Raw genomic sequence first — 20,984 nt, 5'->3', positions numbered from 1 at the left:
AGTAATCGATACAGAGGGGCCGGTACAGAGCCGACGAGGCTTCGTCTCTGTCCAAACAATTCCAGCCCATCAGAGGCAGTCCGCCAAATAACGCTAATGACCATCAGGTTGTAGACTGTGGACAGGATGGAGATGCCGAGGATAGAGTAGCCATAGAGCAGCTCTTCCGAGCCGAAAATCGTCTCCTCCGGCTCCTGGATGAAGAGCAGCGCGATCCAAAAGGAAGATGAGCTTGTCAGAAGGTCGGAGAAGGCCAAGCTTCCGAACAGGGTGGAGATGGGCTTGTGCTGATGTCTTGCAGAGATAATGGTGAGGATGACTGAACAGTTACAAGCCACAGAAACTAGATTGATGGCTAACTGCGGGATTCCTAGCGACAGGACTAACCAGTAGCTCCAAGTCGTATTGCCGTGTCCCGCCGAACTATTGAACCACCGGTTCATGTTGCTGAGTGTCCAGGGGCTGAGCCAGATATAACCAGGATCACTAAAACCCACTTGAACTTGCTTCAGTGAATGAATTAATATTTCATTGTCGAACTCGCTCTGAGGCCATCGGAAGGAAGAGGGCAAAGAATATAATTTCCTTTCCTCGTCTCGTCCGTGGCGTGGCTAACTAAATCCTCATTACCGTTTGTCTGATCTTCATATGGACAGGGGAGTCTTCACTGTGCAACAGCTGAACATAACCCCCCAGAGGTGAACAGCACCTGATCAGGGTCGCTCTAGGATTAGGAAGAGTTGAAATTCTACAAGGCAGGAAAAGTATTTCAGAAACTACTCACTCCTCCCGAGATGGTCCGTAGCATTGGTGATTAACAGACAGTTAAGAAAATGACACGTTCGTAGACGTATTGGAAAACGAAACATCATTTCCCGAAGTGCGTAAATATGCAAAGGCTAAATACTGATTTTAAACTTTGCCTTATATGTTGCATTCCCTCCGTTGTTTTGAACAAAGCTCCATCTTTTAAATTGAACCCAAGCCAGATGGTGAAGTCCGAAACAGGGCACGGAATACGTTCATCGCCAGATTGCAGATGTACACCTCTCTGCCTCCTAGCTACTGTCCCAGTAGTTTTTTTCATTCACGGCTTAAACCAAATGTTTAAACTGTAGTTGTCACACCCATAATCTTCAATGAGCAGAGTTACTCGTCTGTGTGATATGCAATGCTTTTGAATTACTTAACTTTGCATTTGAATCTCGTATCTGTGGATGGGTAGTTCAGATATAATTTTTAACTTGGTTACAACGTATGCCATCATTTGATTATACCACAAGGTCTAGAAAGTTTTCCATTGTGAAAATGTTTGAGGAAACCATTGGTGTGCTGTGGTGCAATTGCAGTATCCCTCACTGTAGTCCATAAGGCTGTGGTTTGAGTCTCACTCGCCCTGGATATGTGTCACAGCGTCCAAAGAGGTAGGTTTATCCAGTCCCTTTTTAATATGTGCTCAAAGTAAATATTCATAATCTGTTTATTCTTAACTATATCGCAGATGTGACAATAAGATTGTCCCACACCAAAACACACAGATAAATATCCTACACCTACTGGTGTACGCACACAGAAACACATGCACACTATCCACAGATTACATTCACAGTCGTAAACATATATTTATACGCAGATACAGACACTCAGGTACAGATTTGCAAATATACTTCCATCATTGTCATAATGTTTTGAATATTTTAATCCTTGCATTGTCAACAGTTCTTTTTAAAAACATTTCATAATAATACCTCTCATTTTTAAACCTCTCTTGCCTCTTAGATCTTTACAGTCAATTTCCTCGTTATTGTATGTGTCCTTTACTGTATGCTGAGTGCAACTTCCCATCAATGGATTAAGTGATGAGTGTTGTGTGAATATAATCTACTACTGTACAGAGGAATTTTGAGCACTGATATTCTGTTTCTCTCCCCTTTCCTTGTCCCAGATATACCCTCCCTGCTGAAGGATTGTTCCATTGGTTACTGTCTCTATTTGTGCCGAGTGGAATTATGAGATAGTCAAAGTAATTGCTTATGTCTGGTTCCGTTGTGATTTTTCTTTTCCCTGGAACAGGGAACTGACCTTTCCCCAGAGGCTGTAATTTGAGGGACACCACATTGCATTACAAATGGCTGCCTGGGAGATTCTCCCACTCTTATCACCTACCATAGATATTTTGGAAGAGTTTATTGGTTGATAATTAATCTATGTGGCTGGATCATAAATGCACCATCTCATGTCACAAGCCTTGAAGAGAAACTCAAATTGAGAGCTTCTGGCGCAGAGGCAGGGATGCTACCCAATGCACCAAATGACCTTCCCATTAGCAATAGCAGCCTGGAAATATTTTCTTCATCTGTGGACCTTGAACACAGGTATTCAGTATAAGTAGGATGTTCCTGATCCAATGTGCTCTTCTAATTGAAGTAGAGCCCTTGAATTGTCTTTTCTCTAACTCAGGCTTACTGATTATAATTTTAACATTCCTACTACCTTTTCCTAGGTTGCTTAAATAACATAAATTTAAATTAGCACTGGATTCTTCTTGATTTGTATTTGTTTCAGTTACCCACTATGTGAGAAATCTGCCCCCTCCTCATAGACATTTAGAAACATGCAAAGTGCTTATTTTACTTAAAAATGGACATTTCAACTTACTCTGTAAACTATGCACAATGGTGAATGAAAGTAATCTTTTAAAATACAGAATGGATGAGTTAAAATGTCCTAATTGCCCTCCCTGCCTTGTATCTATCTTGTGATTAGAAATATTATATTAAATGAGCAACAGGCATAAAGCATCACCAAATTAGGAAACTTGTATAAAGTACTTTCAGGGAGAATGAATCATAATATTATGAGCTGCTGTTGTCCTAATAACTTCACATCATTTGGCCTTTTTCTCTCAAACTGCTGTTGTGCTCTTCTGTTTCCAGTGTGAGATTTAATGTACAATGTTAAATGTGTATACAGCGACAAATCTCAAAACAGTTACTGGTTTTAGGCATGAGAAATCATTTGCTCACTAGGTTAAGTACAATATAGCTTTCAATATACGCTGATCCAGAAAACATTAGTTGGATAAATGTGCTCCTTTGGCTAGTATGAAATTCAAGTTACCGTATTCTAAATATAGTATTTGTTTCACCTATGCCCACATTGCTTTGTACGAAGTGAAATAAAGTTTTCAGTTATTTGTTCCATTGGCTTATCATTAAAGCCCAGCATTTCATTTACTCTTCCCTAGATGCAAAATATCAAAAATGCCCTTGCTTATGGGAATGCCAGACAATTGTTGCATTATTTGCTGTTAACAGAATGTTGATTAAAATATCTAGCTGTTTCCCAGTACAGAAAATTTAAAAAATCTTTAAAAATGACGACATCTATGCCAATGAATAGAAAATGCCATGTGCTATGTAGGTTTATAAAAATGAGATGCTTTAGCAGCAATGCATGATTTTAAATATGAAAATTAATGGCAGGGTTCCAGCAAATTAAAAGCAACCAGAATAGCAAATTACACAGCTGCCTTTCTAAATATATTTCCATTTTCTAACAAGACTACAAATCATCCAATTCCCAATGTTTTTGCTAACTTGATTAATCAGACTTTCCTTATACTACAACAGTGACTTTCCTTTGAAAGCATATAATTTACTGTGAAGAACCGCATACCAAGATCTGCAAAGGCACTATATAAAAGTAGTTTATTTCTCATGGTGGGAAACACACCATACTGTGCGTTCTTTTAATTGGCAATACTGCTACTACATTGTTACAGAAGACTTGGAGGAGATGCAATAAATCAAAGTTTCTTGTTTATGCATTTTTTCAAAAGGAATCTCCCAAGCAAAACATTTTTTGTAGCAGTAGAAACGCTTTGGAACAGTCGACTAAGTGAGAGGTGGCGTGTAAATTGTTGTTGTTTAATTTTTTTGGACACTAAGTTACAATCGGTCCCTAGAGGTCGCTATGCATCGTCGTGTGTTTAGCAGACTCGGTCGGCTTTTAATTACATGGAAAAAACATGAATTAAAATAACCTGCAACCCATATCGATCAACATTTTTCTACTCAGTTTGATTCTTTTAAAATAAATAATTCTGATCAATTTGTGTATTTCATGAATTAAGCACAATGTTTCAGCATAAGGTCTACTGACACTGTGGAACTCAAATCTGAGGTTTTATTTGGTCTCCGGCGGTTTTCGGTTACTTAGATTGTTAAATACATATGTTGATAAAGTGTGAAGAGAGAGGAGAATCATGAAGTCAATCGAAAAAGATATCTGTACTTGAGTGAAGTAAATATATTTTTACACCATTCACATTATAGACAATGATGGAAACCTTACTGTGGAGCTCTCCAATTTATAATTGATAGTAACCTGTGCGGTGCTGGATAAAACGAATTACTCTAAACCCAAATGCAAATTATTCTCCAGGCACATAAACTTTGTGTCCAAACAGTTTTCGCTGCGTTTCAGAAAGCCTAAGTGTACATCATAAACTCTGTGTCCGATTTTAAGGGAGAAGTGACATAACAGCCCTGAAACACTGTCACATGGAATGTTTTAGAACTCATACCTTTCATAGTTTTAGCAGAGTTCTGACTTCGCCCAAGTAAGCATTGGTATAGGATTGTGGCTGTGCTTTAATTGAACGTCAAGCTCTCTTTGGAATATATCTAGTGAATAGTTGAAACATGCAGAAAAAAAAGCTGTTGGCGGAATTTGCTGATCTGAGGTGGTGCAACATGAATAGGCGCCATTAAGGTCAAGAGCAGATTTTACTTGGGCTTCCTAGCGCCCACTCTCGACTAGTTCATTACTGTGGTAGACTTCGGAAGGCTTGCGTTCAAGTATCATCTGCTTCAGGGATGTGTTAAAACACATTTTAGAGCGGGGTGGAGCTCTTTTGGTGCAGCGCAAGTGTCCCTAACTCTGAGCCTGGAGGCCTGGGTTCAAGCCCCATATGATCCAGAGGTGTGGCATAACATCTGTGAACAGGTTCATTTAGAAATACACATGAATGACAGTGGGATGCGCCACACCAGAATGCAATTGTTACCTCAACAAGTACTTCGGACTTTCGGTAATGAATTGCCGTACACTTACTTAAACTTAGCGCTTCACAATAGCATTTACAAAGTTTGCGTCCCAGTCCCCTAAAGGGATACGAGGACTGATGACCAAAAGCCTGACCTCTGGTTTTATGGCGGTAAGTGAGGGTTGATACGATAGGGTTGATGAGGGACTTTGAGAGCCAATGGTTTGGGCAGCTGGAGGCACAGCTCACCAGTGATGGGGTTGATTAAAACCTGCGATCATAAAAAAAGACCATAAGCTGGCAGGGCTGGCGCCGCAGGGACAGGATGAAGACGGGGCTGGAGAGGGATTTAAGAGTAAAGGTGGGAATTTTAAACTGGAGCTTGGCTTAACCATTTGCCCCGCGTGTCAGCAAGAACAGCAGTGAAAAGTAAATGGGTTTCGGTGCGGGTTAAATCAGGGGCAGCAGACGTTTAATTCAGGTTTAAAGATATTACGACCCCGAGACCAGCTAGCACTGCATTGGAAATAGTCAAGTCTAGATGCAGCAAAAAAAACAGACCGCGGAGAAGGATGTCAGCGGCAGATGATCTGGAACCTGATTCAGACGGTGACAAATATCGACCTCATACCGATTCATGTCGTAACGATTGAAGTCAGCCATGCACTGTTAGAAACTGCTGAGACTTCCCTTTCACTTGGAAATTCCGGAAATATTTTAATCCATTGAAATGCGTCTTGGGCAAGATCCATTGGAAGAGGTGGGTCTGAGAAGGTGAACCGCTTTTCCTCATTTATGACGATGATCTGGCGTGTTTGGGGTGTTTCAGAGCACCGGTAGACATGTCCAGATCAGGGGCTCCATGTAAACTTAGAATATGGATTATTGCAACATCTGCCGCCTTTCCAGGCTCAAAGGCAGTAGAAAGGCATTCAAACATCTCACAGAAATTACTTCAATCAATATGATGTAACCATGTCCATGAAAATCCTGGGGGTAATGTTACACATGACAGATTGAACTGCTGTTTAAATAAACCTCCCGTGATTATGATACAACACCTTGGTACTTAAAATAAAAATTAATATTTCAATGTAAGTTCAATTAAAATCGCATTTAATTTTCAGTGTTTTGCATTTAATCACTTGTGTGATAGTGTCGTTTATAAAAAGCATGGAACATAATTCAGTAGCCACTCGAGGGGAAGATGATTGGCGAAAATTGACTTTACAACGCTCAATATACTGGTCATATAACGAGAATATTTGTCCTTACGGTTCCAATAGAGTAGTAATAAGTCGCACTTTTTAATGGAGGAATCTAATAGGAACAAGCTACTTCCAAATCATAGAATCCCCCAGGGACAGCCCCTTCGGCCCAACAAGTCCACACCGATCCTCACAGCATCCCATCCAAACCCATCCCCCTAATCTACACATCTCTGAATACTATGGAAAATTTAGCGTGGCCAATCCACCTAGCCTACGCATCTTTGGAATGTGGAAGGAAGCCCACTCAGACAGGGGGAGAATGTGCAAACTCCACACAAACCGAGGGTGGAATCCGAACCCGAGTCCCAACCACTGAACTACCGCCTGGAGCTCACGCTCACCGCTGGTCTATAAACTCTGACACATAACGGGGAAGTATTTAGACGCCTTGCTCCTCGTAACATGTATCGCAAAAATCTGCCCTCGCAAATGATAAAATCCCACACGTTAAAGAAAGTAAAAGATAGGAAATCAGATTGGAAGCCTGCTGATTTGCACAAAGTAGGGCGGGCACGATTCACAGAGCTGCAGTTTATTAGCAAGATATTAATCAATCCTCATAGCTTTCTCAGAATGCTGTTTCACATTTCCCACCTAAAGATAGAATCTCACATGCTGAAGGATCCAGTCACACCAGGTGGAGCTTCGTCTAGCGGCTTAAATACATGAAAAATCTAGGCAAAGGTTTTTGTTGAGTGTTATTCTCCCACCTCAGAGCCAGGAGGCCTGGGGTCCAATTTCCACCTCCTTCAGGGCTGTGTGGAAAATTTCTGATCAAGTTGTTTGGGAAAAATATCGAGGTGCAAGGGGTGATGTGGTTGGGCTCGGTATTGATGGGATTCATGTCCCATCCCGAGCTGTAAGTCTGCCTGAATAGGCTTCTTTTTTAAAGAAATGTTTGTGAGTCTTAAGTTTTATTTATTGTTCCAAGGGAAACGTGTTCTGTGTACGTCCAACTTGTGTCGAATGATTAGGGTAGGCGGGATTTTCGCTGCAATGTCTTGGTAAAATCCGAGAGGATAGATATCCGACAACTATAGTTTCGAAGTCAGAGTCCAGGTTGTTTCACGTTGGTTCAGAATGGAACAAACAGCAAAGAATGAACTTTAGTCTTTCCAGTCCGGCACAGTCCCACTTTCCAGTTGACACCCACCTCCCGCCCCCAGTCCCCTCCAACACGGGCATTATGACTCGACGCTGAGACCATGGCTTTGGACTTGCACGTATTTTCACAGGTCAGAATCACTTTTCTCTCCTCGCAGTGAAAGAGTAAGAGTGATACGAGGCGAGATGCTGGCTAGAAACCAGTGCAGATTGAATCTAATGAAGGGCTTCTGCATCTCTGCCCCGCTCTCTAACTGACAAGTGTTTTATTTTAAGGAGCGCCGTTTGCAACCTCGCCACTCGAGCTCAGTCGCACTCTTGGAAACTGACGAAGGGATCGTCCTGCGGGCGGAGCTGAATCTGAAAAGCCATCAATATAACCCCAGCGCCCGGAACTCAGATCGCTAGCCCCTCCCGCACTGCGCCCTGGTGCCGGCTCCATTCTGAGGGAATTTTCTGAGAGGTGGATCCAGGGGGAGGAGCTCGGCATCTTGTGGCTGTCCCGGCCAGACATTAAAAAGCCCCCAGGCGGGAGTCAGCTCTCAGTTCCTGCAAATCCATTGCATCCCTCACTTTTGATACAGGAGGAGCTGACAAAGGAGAGTAAGGACGAGAGAATGCACTCTCTATCCTTGTTGCTTTTGAGCTTTTGTTTGCCCTTGCCGACTTTGGAAGCAAGTAAGTCTCCTGTTCGTGGTAATGTTTCAATTGGAGACGGTTCCTATCAGTTTTTATTCATTTGTATAACAAAAGGTCCAAGTGTGTGTGTGTGTGTGTGCGTGTGCGTGTGTGTGCGCGCGCGCGCGCGGTGGGAGCCACTTTGGGAGCTCTGGCGCTGACCATTTTCGGATGAAGCTGGAAGTGCTGCAATGGCGTGGGCAGGTGCAGTGAGGGACCTGCGCTGCAGGACTGAGCCCGAGTTACAACAGCACAATCTACTCAGCTGGTGTTACAATATAGTGCTACCCGTCCCCCACATGCTGTCGGTTTGAACTCCTCTTTTATCTTCGGCAGTTTGGATTAATTAGTTTAATGCAGATGTTCAGGTAGCCCAGAATAACCAAAGGAAATTGATGATTGAAATCTCGAGGCCAGGAGCCGGTCACCTCCCCGCCGTTAGTCATTCAGTGCTCTGCACAATTGTGACTGTGCGGTCATTTCATCCGGGAGTTACTTTCCCTGTTCTTGGGCCAACGCTGCGGACACCTGGAGCTGCTGGTTGGCGCTGAGTTCAGTTCCTCTCTCAGAAATGGTCACCCCGTTTTGTTTTTAATATATTGGTGCACAGGGTGCACTGTCAAACTCGTATGGTCGGGTCCTCATCCCCCAACTTACCTCAATATCCTATAACCCCAGTAGGGTTCTATCTGCACGGCGTAATGATGGCGTTTATCTATGAACAATTTCGCGCATTTGTACCAAATTAACAAAGGAACTGCGATGCATTTAATCAGTACCATTGTGTGTGTGAGTTAATTAAACGTAGCCTCCCAGAGGCAACGTAGAAAACAGGTGATCGAGTTCCTTCATGTTAAACCGGCTGATTTTTGTTTTGTTAAAAAAGACTCGGAAAAAACTGCGGATGCTGTAAATCGGACCCAAAAACAGAAACTGCTGGAAAAGCTCAGCAGGTCTGGCAGCCTCCGTGGAAAGAAATCAGTTAACATTTCGGATCGAGTGACTCTTCCTCAGAAACAAAAAAAACAGAAGTTGCTGTAAAGGCTCAGCAGCCCAATTCTGAGGAAGGGTCACCGAACCCGAAACGTTAACTGATTTTTTTTTTCTTCACAGATGCTGCCAGACCTGCTGAGCTTTTCCAGCTTTTGCTTCTGATTTTTTTAAAGTTGAGTTTTCTTCTTACTTCAAGAGCAGCACAGAAACTGTACAGCGACTGTGTGAGATATCTGCTGTAATGATGGGCATCGCTGTACACAAGGCAATAACTTTTTCAGGTCGCTGGGACTGCCAGGCTTCCGGAGGCTTTTGCAAGCTTACAGTAGTCAGTGCTCTATAGCGCCTCCTGCCGTCTCTCGCTCGCCCTGGTTCTGCTGGCGCCGCGGTAGGTGCTGTCTGACCCCTCAGCGGGCCCATGCAGGCAGATGCTGTAAGTGCTCGGAGCAGGTCAGCACTTGCTGGTCACTTCGGCAGCCGAACGGCATGAAGGGAAGTTCCTCAGCATCGAAGTGGGTGAAGAGAAGATCCTTCAGCCCAGTTCCTAGTGGCTTTGTTCTGATATTGACCTCAATAACCCTGGGCTGGGGCAAGGGTTTCTACCCTACTGAGCAGAGAGTGGGTAGTCAGCCAGGGAGGCTATGACTTTCCCCAGGGTTGATTCAGACCGCTGTCACTAAATCAGGAACCAAACCGATCCTAACATTGTAACTTTGTCAACTCATCTGCAGCTCCCGAGGGTAATATTAGGGTCAAGAAGCCTCTGTTTGGTATAACGGTCCTGGTTTTTGCTATCACTGTTGGGAGTCGCCTGGACAACAGCTTTGCGATGCACAGCTACACGAATAGATAGCAAGGGCTCAGTTTCTGTACCGGCTGAGGTTACTATGAAGGACTACTTAACCCCTTCCCTCACCTGAGGCATGCTGACCCTCAGATTAAACCACCACCACTAGTTGTCTTTCTTTCTAATGAGGTTGCAGGACTATTGCAGTTTAGCTTTAGTACTGTTGGAGCAATTTCATGAATGATGGAGTGTTCTAGAAACCCGCAAATAATCAACTGGAGGCAATTCAAGAAGCTGTGTAATACTAATACAGAATGGTTCACTTTCATTTCTATGGCAAAGAGTTTCAAGAATCTGCTAATATGAATATACTCAATGAAACAAGCTACACAGATTTTAAATACATAGCATCTCTAGGCAACAACAGTCACTGGTCATCAAAAGTAATTAATTGTGAAGTGCAACAAGGTGCTATTAAAATGGAAACTGAGTCCTGTAGCAGACTGGCCTCCATATTATATGTGAAGCATACACTGTAGAAGTGCTGTAGAAAGTTCAACAATGATTTTGGAGGATAACACCCAGAAGGAAAACTGTTCAATATAGGTTGAACAGCCTGAGGTCTGCTGCTACATGGAACTATTTACTGAGAGGTTTGTGCTGTTGTAATGCCATACACATCTGTCTCGCACTGTCCTCACATCTATTGTAGCTGGTCTGCACCTGTTCTGTGACATCTGCCATCAAATTACACCAGGTCACCCCTCTCTCTGCCTTCTAGAAGAGATCCCTCTAACTCTTATGTCCTGATTCAAGGCTGGAGTGCTGATGTTTTCTTTCTGGCTATTTATTTGTTTTCCTTAGAATTAATATTCACATTTCGAAGTCCTGTATTCCTTCTATAGATCTTCTCTTATTGCCCAGGTTTCCGAAGTCTATCGAAGTGTTTAAAATGTACCATCTTTCTCACCTGTTATAATCTTGGGTTCACTTGTTGTTAACACATCCTTCACCTTCACAAATTTACTTCTGATTATCTTCATCCTACTCCTAATTTTGGCATTTCATCTGGCATCTTCTGTTGTTATTTATCCCAAATAGACAAAAGTACGTACTTGCTCCAGTGGGTGCTCCAGTTATTTCTAATCTATTCCTTCTAAGTCTGTTGTTTCTAATCTCTTTGGTGTTCATACTCAGTTCACATTCTTAATTTCTACATTTTACTTGGTGTATGATGTTTTGCAGTGCCTCTTCTAATTCTGCAAGTGCTGAGTCATTGGGATATGGCAAGCTTGTCACATCCTTGTCTCTAATTTTAATCTCTGGAAGTATTTTTGAGTGTTGTGTATGGATTAAAGAATTTGGGTGACAATTCACAGCTTTGTCATAATGCTTGAAACATGTCTGATTGTTCATCTTCCAGCCTGAGCCTCAGTGTGTGGTCCCAATATGTGTCCTGGATAAAACTTACATCTTTGCAGTATCAATATTAGATTTCAGAAATGCATTAAGTAATGTTTTGGTGATAAACAGCATAGATTATGTAAAAGTATTTGATGAAGCACGTGTAAATGTTTTTTTTGTTTACTCCCAGATATTAAATATAGCTTATTCTCGGGTTAAATATTGCCTCTGTTGTGCCTTGCTTGTTTCACCAATTTCACATATATGATTGTTTCTTTCTATCATGATGTTCAAGATCACTTTAAAAGGCGACTCATTCATCTTACAGTTTAAAATGATTACAAATCACTGCTTTGGGTATCTTGGCCATCTTATTGAAGAATGAATAACTTAGGTTATCTAGCATAAACTTGATCACATTTGTTATAACATCTAATTCTGTCTCTCAAGGGTTTTAGGTGTTCTACTGTTACTACTTGTATGGCTAGACCTTTACCCATGCTCATTAGTTTCCAAAGCATTCCATATCGCTGATATCATAAGGTTCAGTCTTTTAATTTACCTGTCTACCTTCAGGATTCTCTCGCTTTAGACCATTATACAATCAAATCGTTCAATGTTCTATCCGTATTTTTGGTCCTGTGCCTTTTTCAAATAATATTTCATCAACTTTGTTTTTTGCACTATCTGTTGTCATCCCTTTCTTTGTCTGTCAAAGATGTCACCTTGTGGCACATAAATCTCATTTAGTAATTTACTTCCAGCTCCAATACTTCCTTACCCATCTCATTAACCATATCTCTCAAGACCTGGCTGCTTTAATGTTCTTCACAATTTCATCAAATTTGAGTGTTCCCCTTTTGAACATTGTTGCTAATCTCTCATCTGTAATTCACTCTCTTACATTTGCATGTTGGTAATGGCTACTTCTTATAGGATTCTATAGACTCTCATCTTTTTTTCCATTTGCTTTCTGTTTTTTTTTAAATTCTGAGATCAGTTTGTCCCATTTCCTCAATCTGGAGCTCTGAGTCAAAAGTTTTCATAAACACTGAAGTGATTTGATAGGGTAGACATAGGAAAGATATTTTCACTAGTGGGGGAGCACAAGAGGGGCATTGTATGTGCATGAATAAATATAATGAGTAGTTCAAGAAAAACAGCTTTTTACTAAGTAAGTGGTGAGAATTGGAAACTTGATAGCATATCATGGCTGAGGCAAATAGCGTAAAAACGTTTAATGGGAAGGTGGAAAACAAATGAGAGGCATAAAGGAATTAATATTTTATTGCTGGGTGGGAAGAAGCTCGTGGGTTGGAGACCCTGTGGTATAGAAGTTTTGGGCTGACCTGTTTGTTTTTGTGCTACAAATTTCATGCTAGTCCTTTTTATTTTAATTTAATAGATCTAGCTTTTCCATCAATTTCTCTGGGAGCCTTTCTTTACTGAGTCTTAATGGGGATCATTTTCGGGTAGTGTTTTTGAATAACCTTTGCAGATTTACTTTGGTTTATAGGTTGGCTTGAATTTTTCAATCTTCTAAATATTTGCAAGGACATTTTTCTCATCTTTTTACAAATTTAAAAATTGTGCTCTCTTTCTTTCTCCTAAATGTTAATTTTTAATATTAAAGGTCACTCTGTAGTGGCTACTTGATGCTGCAATCTGACCATTGCAAAAGAACCCTTCATGCCTGTCACTTAAACTCTTACATTATCTCTCCTTGTTATTGTAGGGTCTGATAACTAAAATGTCTGAGTTTCCGTTCACGATATTTAAATTACAGTACTGCAGAAGTGCAAACAATGAGATTATCTATCCCCATAGTCTCCAGGATTAATTTCAGGAGAGATCCTAGTTTTAAAAAAAAGAGGGAAAAAAAACAACTACAACTTTTGTGCCTTCTGGACGTTCCAAAGGCCTCTGTAGCGACTACGTATATTTGAAGTCTAGTCACAGTTGTAATGATGGAAACATTGACAGCCAATTTGTGCAATGAGATCTCACAAACATCATTGAGAAAATGAGTCAATCATCTTTTGCTGATGTTGTTTGAAAGATAAATATTGGCCAGGAAATTGGAATAAACTTCCCTGCTCTTCAAATTCTGAGCAAAGTAACATAATGGAATCTTTTACAGTGATGTTGCAGGGCATTTGTGGCCTCAGTTTAATATCTGATCTGAAATATGCATACCCATTTGTATTTAGCTGAAGTGTCAGCCTAAATCAGTGTTTGAGTCTTTGGAATGGGAAACTTAAACCCACAACCCTCTGACTCAGCCAACAGTGATGCCATTGAGCCAAAGCTGACATCTCAAATTAGAATGAATGTGACTTTTGAGCAACTCTGAATGCACAGTTATTTTAGGATTGGCAAACATTTCCTGCAACTTGAGCAGAACACTAGAAGCTACTGAACAGCTCTGATATATAAGAAGTGAGTGGCATTATGAATCTTTAGCAATGCATTGGACAGGACGAGGGACAGAGATTCTGCAAAATAAGCTTAAGCAAAAGCATACAACTGGAATTTCAGGGCATGCAGACAAAGGTCAATTGTTCAATGTCAAATTCCTGTCACAATGAGCCTAGGTGGAGGATGAGTCTTCGGGGAACCCAGAGATCAAATTTTCATTTATAGCACAAGTTAGCATTTTTGTTGATAGGTTGTAAAGTTGACATCAAATTCTAGCTGGTGCAAATCAAAGGTAGTTTCTTCCTGGGTAGCACAGTTTGAATACTTCCATTCATCAGATTTAGGCTGCATTGAGTTTGGCAAGCCGGATCAGCACAAGAAACTTCACACTGCTTGCTCATGGTTATTGAAGGTGGCTGCTAATCTGCCTGGCCAATCGGCTGAAAAGTATTGATATAATAATTTAACCAATTATAAGAAAAGATCCATCTGATTGTGGCACAACAACAAACAGGCTAATGCATGCATTAAAGATCGATTTTAATATGAAACCAAAACATGTGAGATACAAGTAATGTGTAATGGTAAATTGGGAGCTATTGTATATCACAGCAGTTAAAAACCTATCTGGAGGAAATGTGTTGTAGCGTCTGCGGAGAGGGGAAAAAGTTAACATTTTAAATCTGATATGTGTATTCTTTGGAGCTGTGGAGAGTTTTTCAGTCACGAGAAGAGTCCTATTGCTAAGAGTTAATATTAAGTCAAAATACTACAGATGCTACCAGACCTGGTGCATTTCTTTAGCACTTTCTGCTTTTATTTCAGATCTCTAGCAGCTGTTGTATTTTACTTTGGTAAAGGAAATGGTGTTGGACGTTACTGGGCAACACATCTTTGGACTTTCTTAGCTTTATGAAGTACAGTAAATGAAAGGAAGGATGTATGTGTCAGAAAATATATTATAATATATTGCTGACAGCAACTGTACATTGGTACAATGGCTTTGTATCTTCAAGACAGACTACAAAATGAAGCAGTGGAAATTGAAATAATAGTTAAGCAATATACAGGAGGAACACAAGGGAACATATTGAAATGGTATCTTGTATCCAGATTCAGACCAAAAGGACAGTACTTTGATATTAGGAGTAAGGGAGAGGGAAAATCATTGCAGATTTCAGATCCTAACTGCTATCCAATTTCTTCAGCTGAATAAAACACATGTAACATTTCCTGACTTCACACCATCCTCATCTGTCCCCTTTTGTCTGCCTACTTTACCTCTGGTCTAAACTAAACCAACATGATCCTGGCTGATCTCTGACATTCTACTCCCACATTCTAATCTCTATCAAATTGAGATCATCCATAACTTTGCCTGTGATCTCACATAATGTCATATTCATTCATCATCTCTAATCACTGATTTACCCAGCCAAGCAAAGTCTCACTTTCATTTTTTGTTCTCATGACTATGTCCTTGTGCATCTTGGAAGTTGTAAGGGTCACAGGACTTGAAACATTAACCCTTGATTTTTCTCCACAGATGTTGCTAAACCTGCTGAGTTTCTCCAGCAATTTTGCCTTCCATTTCATGATTCTGATTGTACGCTCCACTATCTACTGGAGAGATCTCTCCTGCCACTGCTATATGGGACAATGGCTTCCAGTATGCTCTCATTGGGCTGTTAATGCAGAACCTCAGGCTAATGTTCTGGTGATGTGGATTTGAATTCCACCACAGCAGATGTTGAAATTTTGAATTAAGTAAACTTCAGTACAATAAATCTGGAATACTAGCCTAATGGTGACCATGTAATTGCCATCAATTGTTGTAAAAACCCACACAGTTCACTAATGTCTTTCAGGAAAGGAGATCTGTAGCCTGGTCTACATGTGACTCCTAACCCACAGCAGTGTGCTTGAAGCAATAAATTGTGGACTGGTGAATAAATGGTGATGTAAAGATCATCTTATGAATGAACTTTTTAAAAAATTCGGTTCGTTGATTGATTGACCTTTTGAATGTATCCTTTTGCCTCTGTTACAGAGACGATAAATGAGAGAATTGTTTAAGTGGTTTTGAGTATTCTACGCTAATCCTACACAAATTGTATTTTTGCCCACCCTTACTTTGATCAGTGATTGTAAAGCATAAGTTAGTAAAATTGAAACAATTAGGTAGTACATGTACCTGTTCAGTTAGATACAGACATAAAGTGACAGTTAGCCACAACATGGAACATGTGAAAGCCTTAAACTGGCAAGCAGTTTCAGTTATTATCTTTCACAGTTTGTGATAATCCTTTTTTATAAAAAGTGCGATACAAAACATTGTATTGTGCATTGTATTTAAAGCTGATTGTGTTTTACAGTGAGGAAGATATTGTTTAAGATACCTGAGTACTTTGATCTAGAATTGTTTTCAATTCTTTGTTGCAGCTATCAGTACTGTTACCACACAAAATGTGGGTGTGAATCTGAGTGTATTTGTATGTATGTGTGCAACTTTAACCAAGATTTTTTCCATCTGAGTATGTTGTTGATTGGGATGTACATGATGCACTATCTCATATTTTGATAGTGCCTTTCAACAGGAAAATAGGATTTATTTTGTTGATTTGAACAATTGAGGACTTTTTGTAGAATGCTGTGGAATTCAATTACCGCACGTTAGCTGAAAGGCTCAGTTGTATGAAATCTCAGAGGGATGTGATTTCAAGCTGGGAGAGTGAGATTCCCTTTCTGATTTACATTATTCAGTACCTCCTTTTGAGCGACTGATCTTTCAAATTATAAATTAATGCCATGTTTGTATTCATGCACTAGAACCACACTTGACCCAATTTAAAAGGGAACTTGGCCAGACTCAGCAAGCCAGTTTTCTTTTAATTATAGTTCTGTTCTTTTCTCTAAATTTTCTGCCTTTATTTCCTTTGGTGCAGCTTATTACAAATATTGTGTAATAAAAACTGCCTGGTTGTCTTTCCTTGCCATTCAGCTTGTTTTCCTGTTCACCAAGAAATATTGAACAAACCTTCTTTGCAGACATTAGGAAAAATGTTCCTTTAATACAATGAAAGTCAAATTAGTAATTATTTAATGGCTATATAGGCAGAGTATAGGCTCACAAAAACTGGAAGAGAAAATAATTAAAACAGAAGAGATTGATGGGACTCAAAGGCATTAAAGAAAAAGAAAGCACAAGTTACAGGATTAAAATAGTAATTTACAAGTATTGTGAGCTTCTGATCCAGAATTCTTCTCCCAGTCTAGTTCTCAGTGGTATAATGTGTGGCACACCCACAATTACCTGACCAAAACATGTTTAGAAAAGTGCTAGCTAATCAGAGGTCATCTGGATTTTGGCTCAGATTGAAATTAGCCTCTCGAATCCTATTATTTATCATTTCCTCATTTAAAATTGGGAAGCTTTGAACAATTACTAGTAAATCTTGCAATAACACAAATTGACAATTCTGCTGTTTGTAACTGATCAGTGATAGGAATGGCGTATAAAAGTAACAGAAGGGCCATTCAACATCTCTGGAGTCAATCTTTCCTGCCTGGAAAGAAACAAAGGAACTGTCTGAAATTTGGCAAACAGTACATTCTCAGTGTGCTGCTGATAGCTTGGGAGGACTTTTCCACAGCTTTGCTGAGCCTCGTGATGTTGGGAGTGGATGCCAGAAGTGGGAGCTGGGGAAAATAGTAGGATGAAGCAATTTCAGGACGCATCCTGCTACCAGGACAGTTTTCACAGGCCGGCGTACATCAGATCTGCAGCTGATTCGAATATTGAAGGGTACTTTAGATATTTTGCTGGAGTGGCCCCACTTTACATGGGGGAGGGCAGTGGTGGGAGTTGGAAACACGTGATGAGGCCGTGATTGGAGGAACCCATCTTTCAGCCTTTCTCTAAAAGAAACACAACAAGTTTTCCTTCTGAGTGCGCCTTTGGATTCTCCTTTCCTTCCTGCCTTGGCAGCAAGCACTTTTCCTGCTTTGACTGCTGATGTTTTCCACCTGAGGCTGCTTTCAAGTCTCTAACAGCAACATGTCCACTCTCTCCAAGCAAGAGAAGAGAATTCTGGATGAAAGCCATCCTGGGCACTTCTTGAAAAATTCTGGCTCGCCTGTTATGAGAAGCAATGAATGTAGAAGTTTTGGAAAAGATGGAAATACATTTGAGAGAGCACCAAAAAGACTAATGAAGCTAATATCGAGGATGATTGACTTCAGTGATGAGGAGAACTTTGAAAATCTTGGACTGTTCTCCTTAGAACAGCAAAAAAATTTAGAGGGCATCTAATAGAGTTTGTAAAAATGATGACAGATTTTGATATGGTTAATTTAAAATAATCCCTCTGGCATGTGGATCAATAAACAGAAGTTCTGAATAGTTAATTCCTGAAGCGCACACCCACAGCAATATTGGTTGAAAGTAGTTTTGATTGATATAGATATTTTATATCTCTAAAGCCTGAACTGTTACTGACAAAAGTGAAACTTTTTGAAAAGAGTCTCATGCTGCATCAACCAAGCGTTAAATTAGCCTGAACTCTGAACTTAATTCTTAATATCAGTTCAAACAGAAACTGCTTTGTATAAACAAAGTAAATAGGAGCAGGAATATGCTATTTGGCCCTTTGTGCCATGAGTGTTAATGCAGTTGCTCGCTCTATAATTTTTTGCTTGTATTTTTGTGGATAAACAAAGCATATAGAGTGAGGGATCCTCCATGTAGCATACTGTTGGTGTCGCTACCCCTAGACCAAGGAGTCCTGTGTTTAAGTCCCACCTGCTCCAGAGGTGTGTAATAGCATCTCTGAACAGGTTGATTCGAAAAATAGGTAAAACTTAAATCTCATTTAAAATGGATGAATAGCCATGATACTCCTATCACTGAAATATGGAAGAATAAGGAAATATAGCCAAGTCTCCCTAAGATTCGGTTCATTTTTGTTTCTCATTATATGGAAATGTTTCTGAAATTTAGACTTTATTTGAAAATTGTCGTGAAGGTTTTGATTGTACGTTTGAGGTCTTGGGTTAATAACTGTGGAATATTTCAAAACTAATTGAGGCTTTTTAAGAAATAAATCAACATTGTTTTGCTTTTGTTTAGGTCGCTGGTGTTACGACTCTCAGGCCATCAGCTGTGGTAAGGATTTAACATCACTCTATTGGTGGTAGTCTGCATAAAGGTAGTAGACTGTAACATGTGTTATAAAATATGCAGTAACACAAACTTGTTCAATGCACTAACCCATTGCCCAGAAATTTTGAGATTATTGTTATTCACTTTTTAAAAAAAAAAGAGACAAATAGTGTAAGGAAATTGTAAATAACATGTTAAAGCCGAAGGGCTGTCAGAGTTTGAACGGTATTTTATATGATGCAGGTTTACATTAGACTCCCTCATTCAGGTGCTATTTTTTTGATTTTTGAATTAAGCAGCATTTCATGAATGCAACCAATAAATCTTGATTTTAATTAACTGAAGAGGCTTTTATGATAGATTACAATAGGCATATCAAGGTTGGCTTTGTTTTAAAAACTCTGTCTTCTGGTTGACTAGCTCCACAAAACCTTGAGACTCACTTATTCTCCTTCACGTTTACTCTGTTTAGCTCTGGTATATTTTGTGCTGTCACAAGATTCTGTTAACAATAACACAGTCAAGTTAACCCAGTACAGTATTTCAGTTCTAGGCAGCACTTTAACTATGTTTGCAGCAGCAGCATTTTATACCTGTACAATGCCTTTCAAATTTGGAAAACATCTTGACATGCTTCGCAGGAACAAAATTGAATAACAAGTTGACTGAGGGACATAGGGGAGGTGACTCATTGAATGGTGCACATAGATGACAGAGACAGAGGATCAGAGCTGGGTCCACTGTTTTTCTTCATTTATATGAATGATTTAGATGTGAACATAAGAGGTGTCATTAGTAAGTTGGCAGATGACATCAAAATTAAAGGTGTAGTGGACAGCAAAGAAGGTTACCTCAGTACAATGAAATCTTGATCAGATGGGCCAGTGGGCGGAGGAGTGGCAGATGGAGTTTGATTTACATAAATGTGAGGTGCTGCATTTTGGAAAGGCAAATCAGGGCAGGACCTACATGCTTAATGCTAAAGTCCCAGGGAGTGTTGCTGAACAAAGAGACCTTGAAGTGCAGATTCATAATTTCTTGAAAGTGGAGTTGCAGGTAGATAGGATAGTGAAGATGGCATTTGGTATGCTTGCCTTTATTAGTCAGTACATTGAGTAAACGAGTTGGGAGGTCATGTTGTGGCTGTACAGGTCATTGGTTAGGCCACTATTGGAATACTGTGTGCGGTTGTGGTCTCTGTTCCTACAGGAACAATATTGTAAGACTTAGGGTTCAGAAAATTACAATGATGTTGCCAAGGTTTGTGCTATAGGAGAGGCTGAATAGGCTGGGGCTATTTTTCCCCAGAGCACAGATTGTGGGGCAAACTTCCAGATGTTTATAAAATCATGAGGGGCATGGATAGGGTAAATACCTAAGGTCTTTTCCCTGGGATGGGGGCATCCAAAAATAGAGGGATGGGTTTGACGTGAGGGAGGAAAGATTTTTAAAAGGGAAATTTTATTCATGCAGAGGGTGAAATGAGCTGCCAGAGGAACTGGTGGAGACTGGTACAACTACCCATCCAGCTGCCTTTTAGATGTTGTATGTCAGTAGGAAGGGTTTAGAAATAGATGGCCTAAATGCTGGCAAATGGGACTGGATTTATTTAGGATATCTTGTCGGCATGGACTTATTTGACTGAGGGGTCTGTTCCTGTGCAGTACATCTCTGACACAACAACTCCTAAATTTAAAGATGCCTTATTACTTTTTAAGTATTTTTGTGAAGTTATAGGAAAAACAATTGCACCCTGGGTAGACAAATTACTGTCATAGGGATGCAAAACTTCCATCATGTACAATAAGAACATTCAGTTCAAACTCTGTACTGCTTCAATTTGGCTGAGCTTGCAGTTGTTATTGTTTATTTTCTTCAGTATTATTCTACTTTGTGGCATGTGTTGATAGCCTGGAAAGTCAGTGTAGAAATAATTTTGTGCTACAATCAAACTCCTCTTTCTGTCAATTATTTGTATTAGCCAAATTAAAAATCAACCCACTTTTCAATCTTCTCTAGTGCCCAGGGTTGTTGCTGGTCTGGTGAGGTTCTGGTAAGGTTCTAACTAGTGCTTCTGGGGATATCCTTTCATTGTACACAAGCATTGCTAATACTTGG

The 20,984-nt window shown here is 40.2% G+C and overlaps 1 protein-coding gene across 1 annotated transcript in view; it reads left to right on the top strand.

Annotated features, from left to right (window-relative positions):
* The first annotated feature begins 7,819 nt into the window (after positions 1–7,819).
* Positions 7,820–20,984, top strand: part of LOC125464571 (carbonic anhydrase 4) — a 39,973-nt gene continuing 26,808 nt past the window's right edge. Inside the window, exons 1-2 of the mRNA XM_048557097.2 lie at positions 7,820–8,103; positions 18,834–18,869. Of these exons, the coding sequence (XP_048413054.1) occupies positions 8,043–8,103; positions 18,834–18,869 (97 nt within the window). The 5' untranslated portion in view covers positions 7,820–8,042. The remainder of the gene's footprint in view (positions 8,104–18,833; positions 18,870–20,984) is intronic.

The sequence above is a fragment of the Stegostoma tigrinum genome, chromosome 27 (assembly GCF_030684315.1).
Source record: "Stegostoma tigrinum isolate sSteTig4 chromosome 27, sSteTig4.hap1, whole genome shotgun sequence".
Lineage (NCBI taxonomy): Eukaryota > Metazoa > Chordata > Chondrichthyes > Orectolobiformes > Stegostomatidae > Stegostoma > Stegostoma tigrinum.
This window is presented reverse-complemented; position numbering and strand designations above follow the sequence as displayed.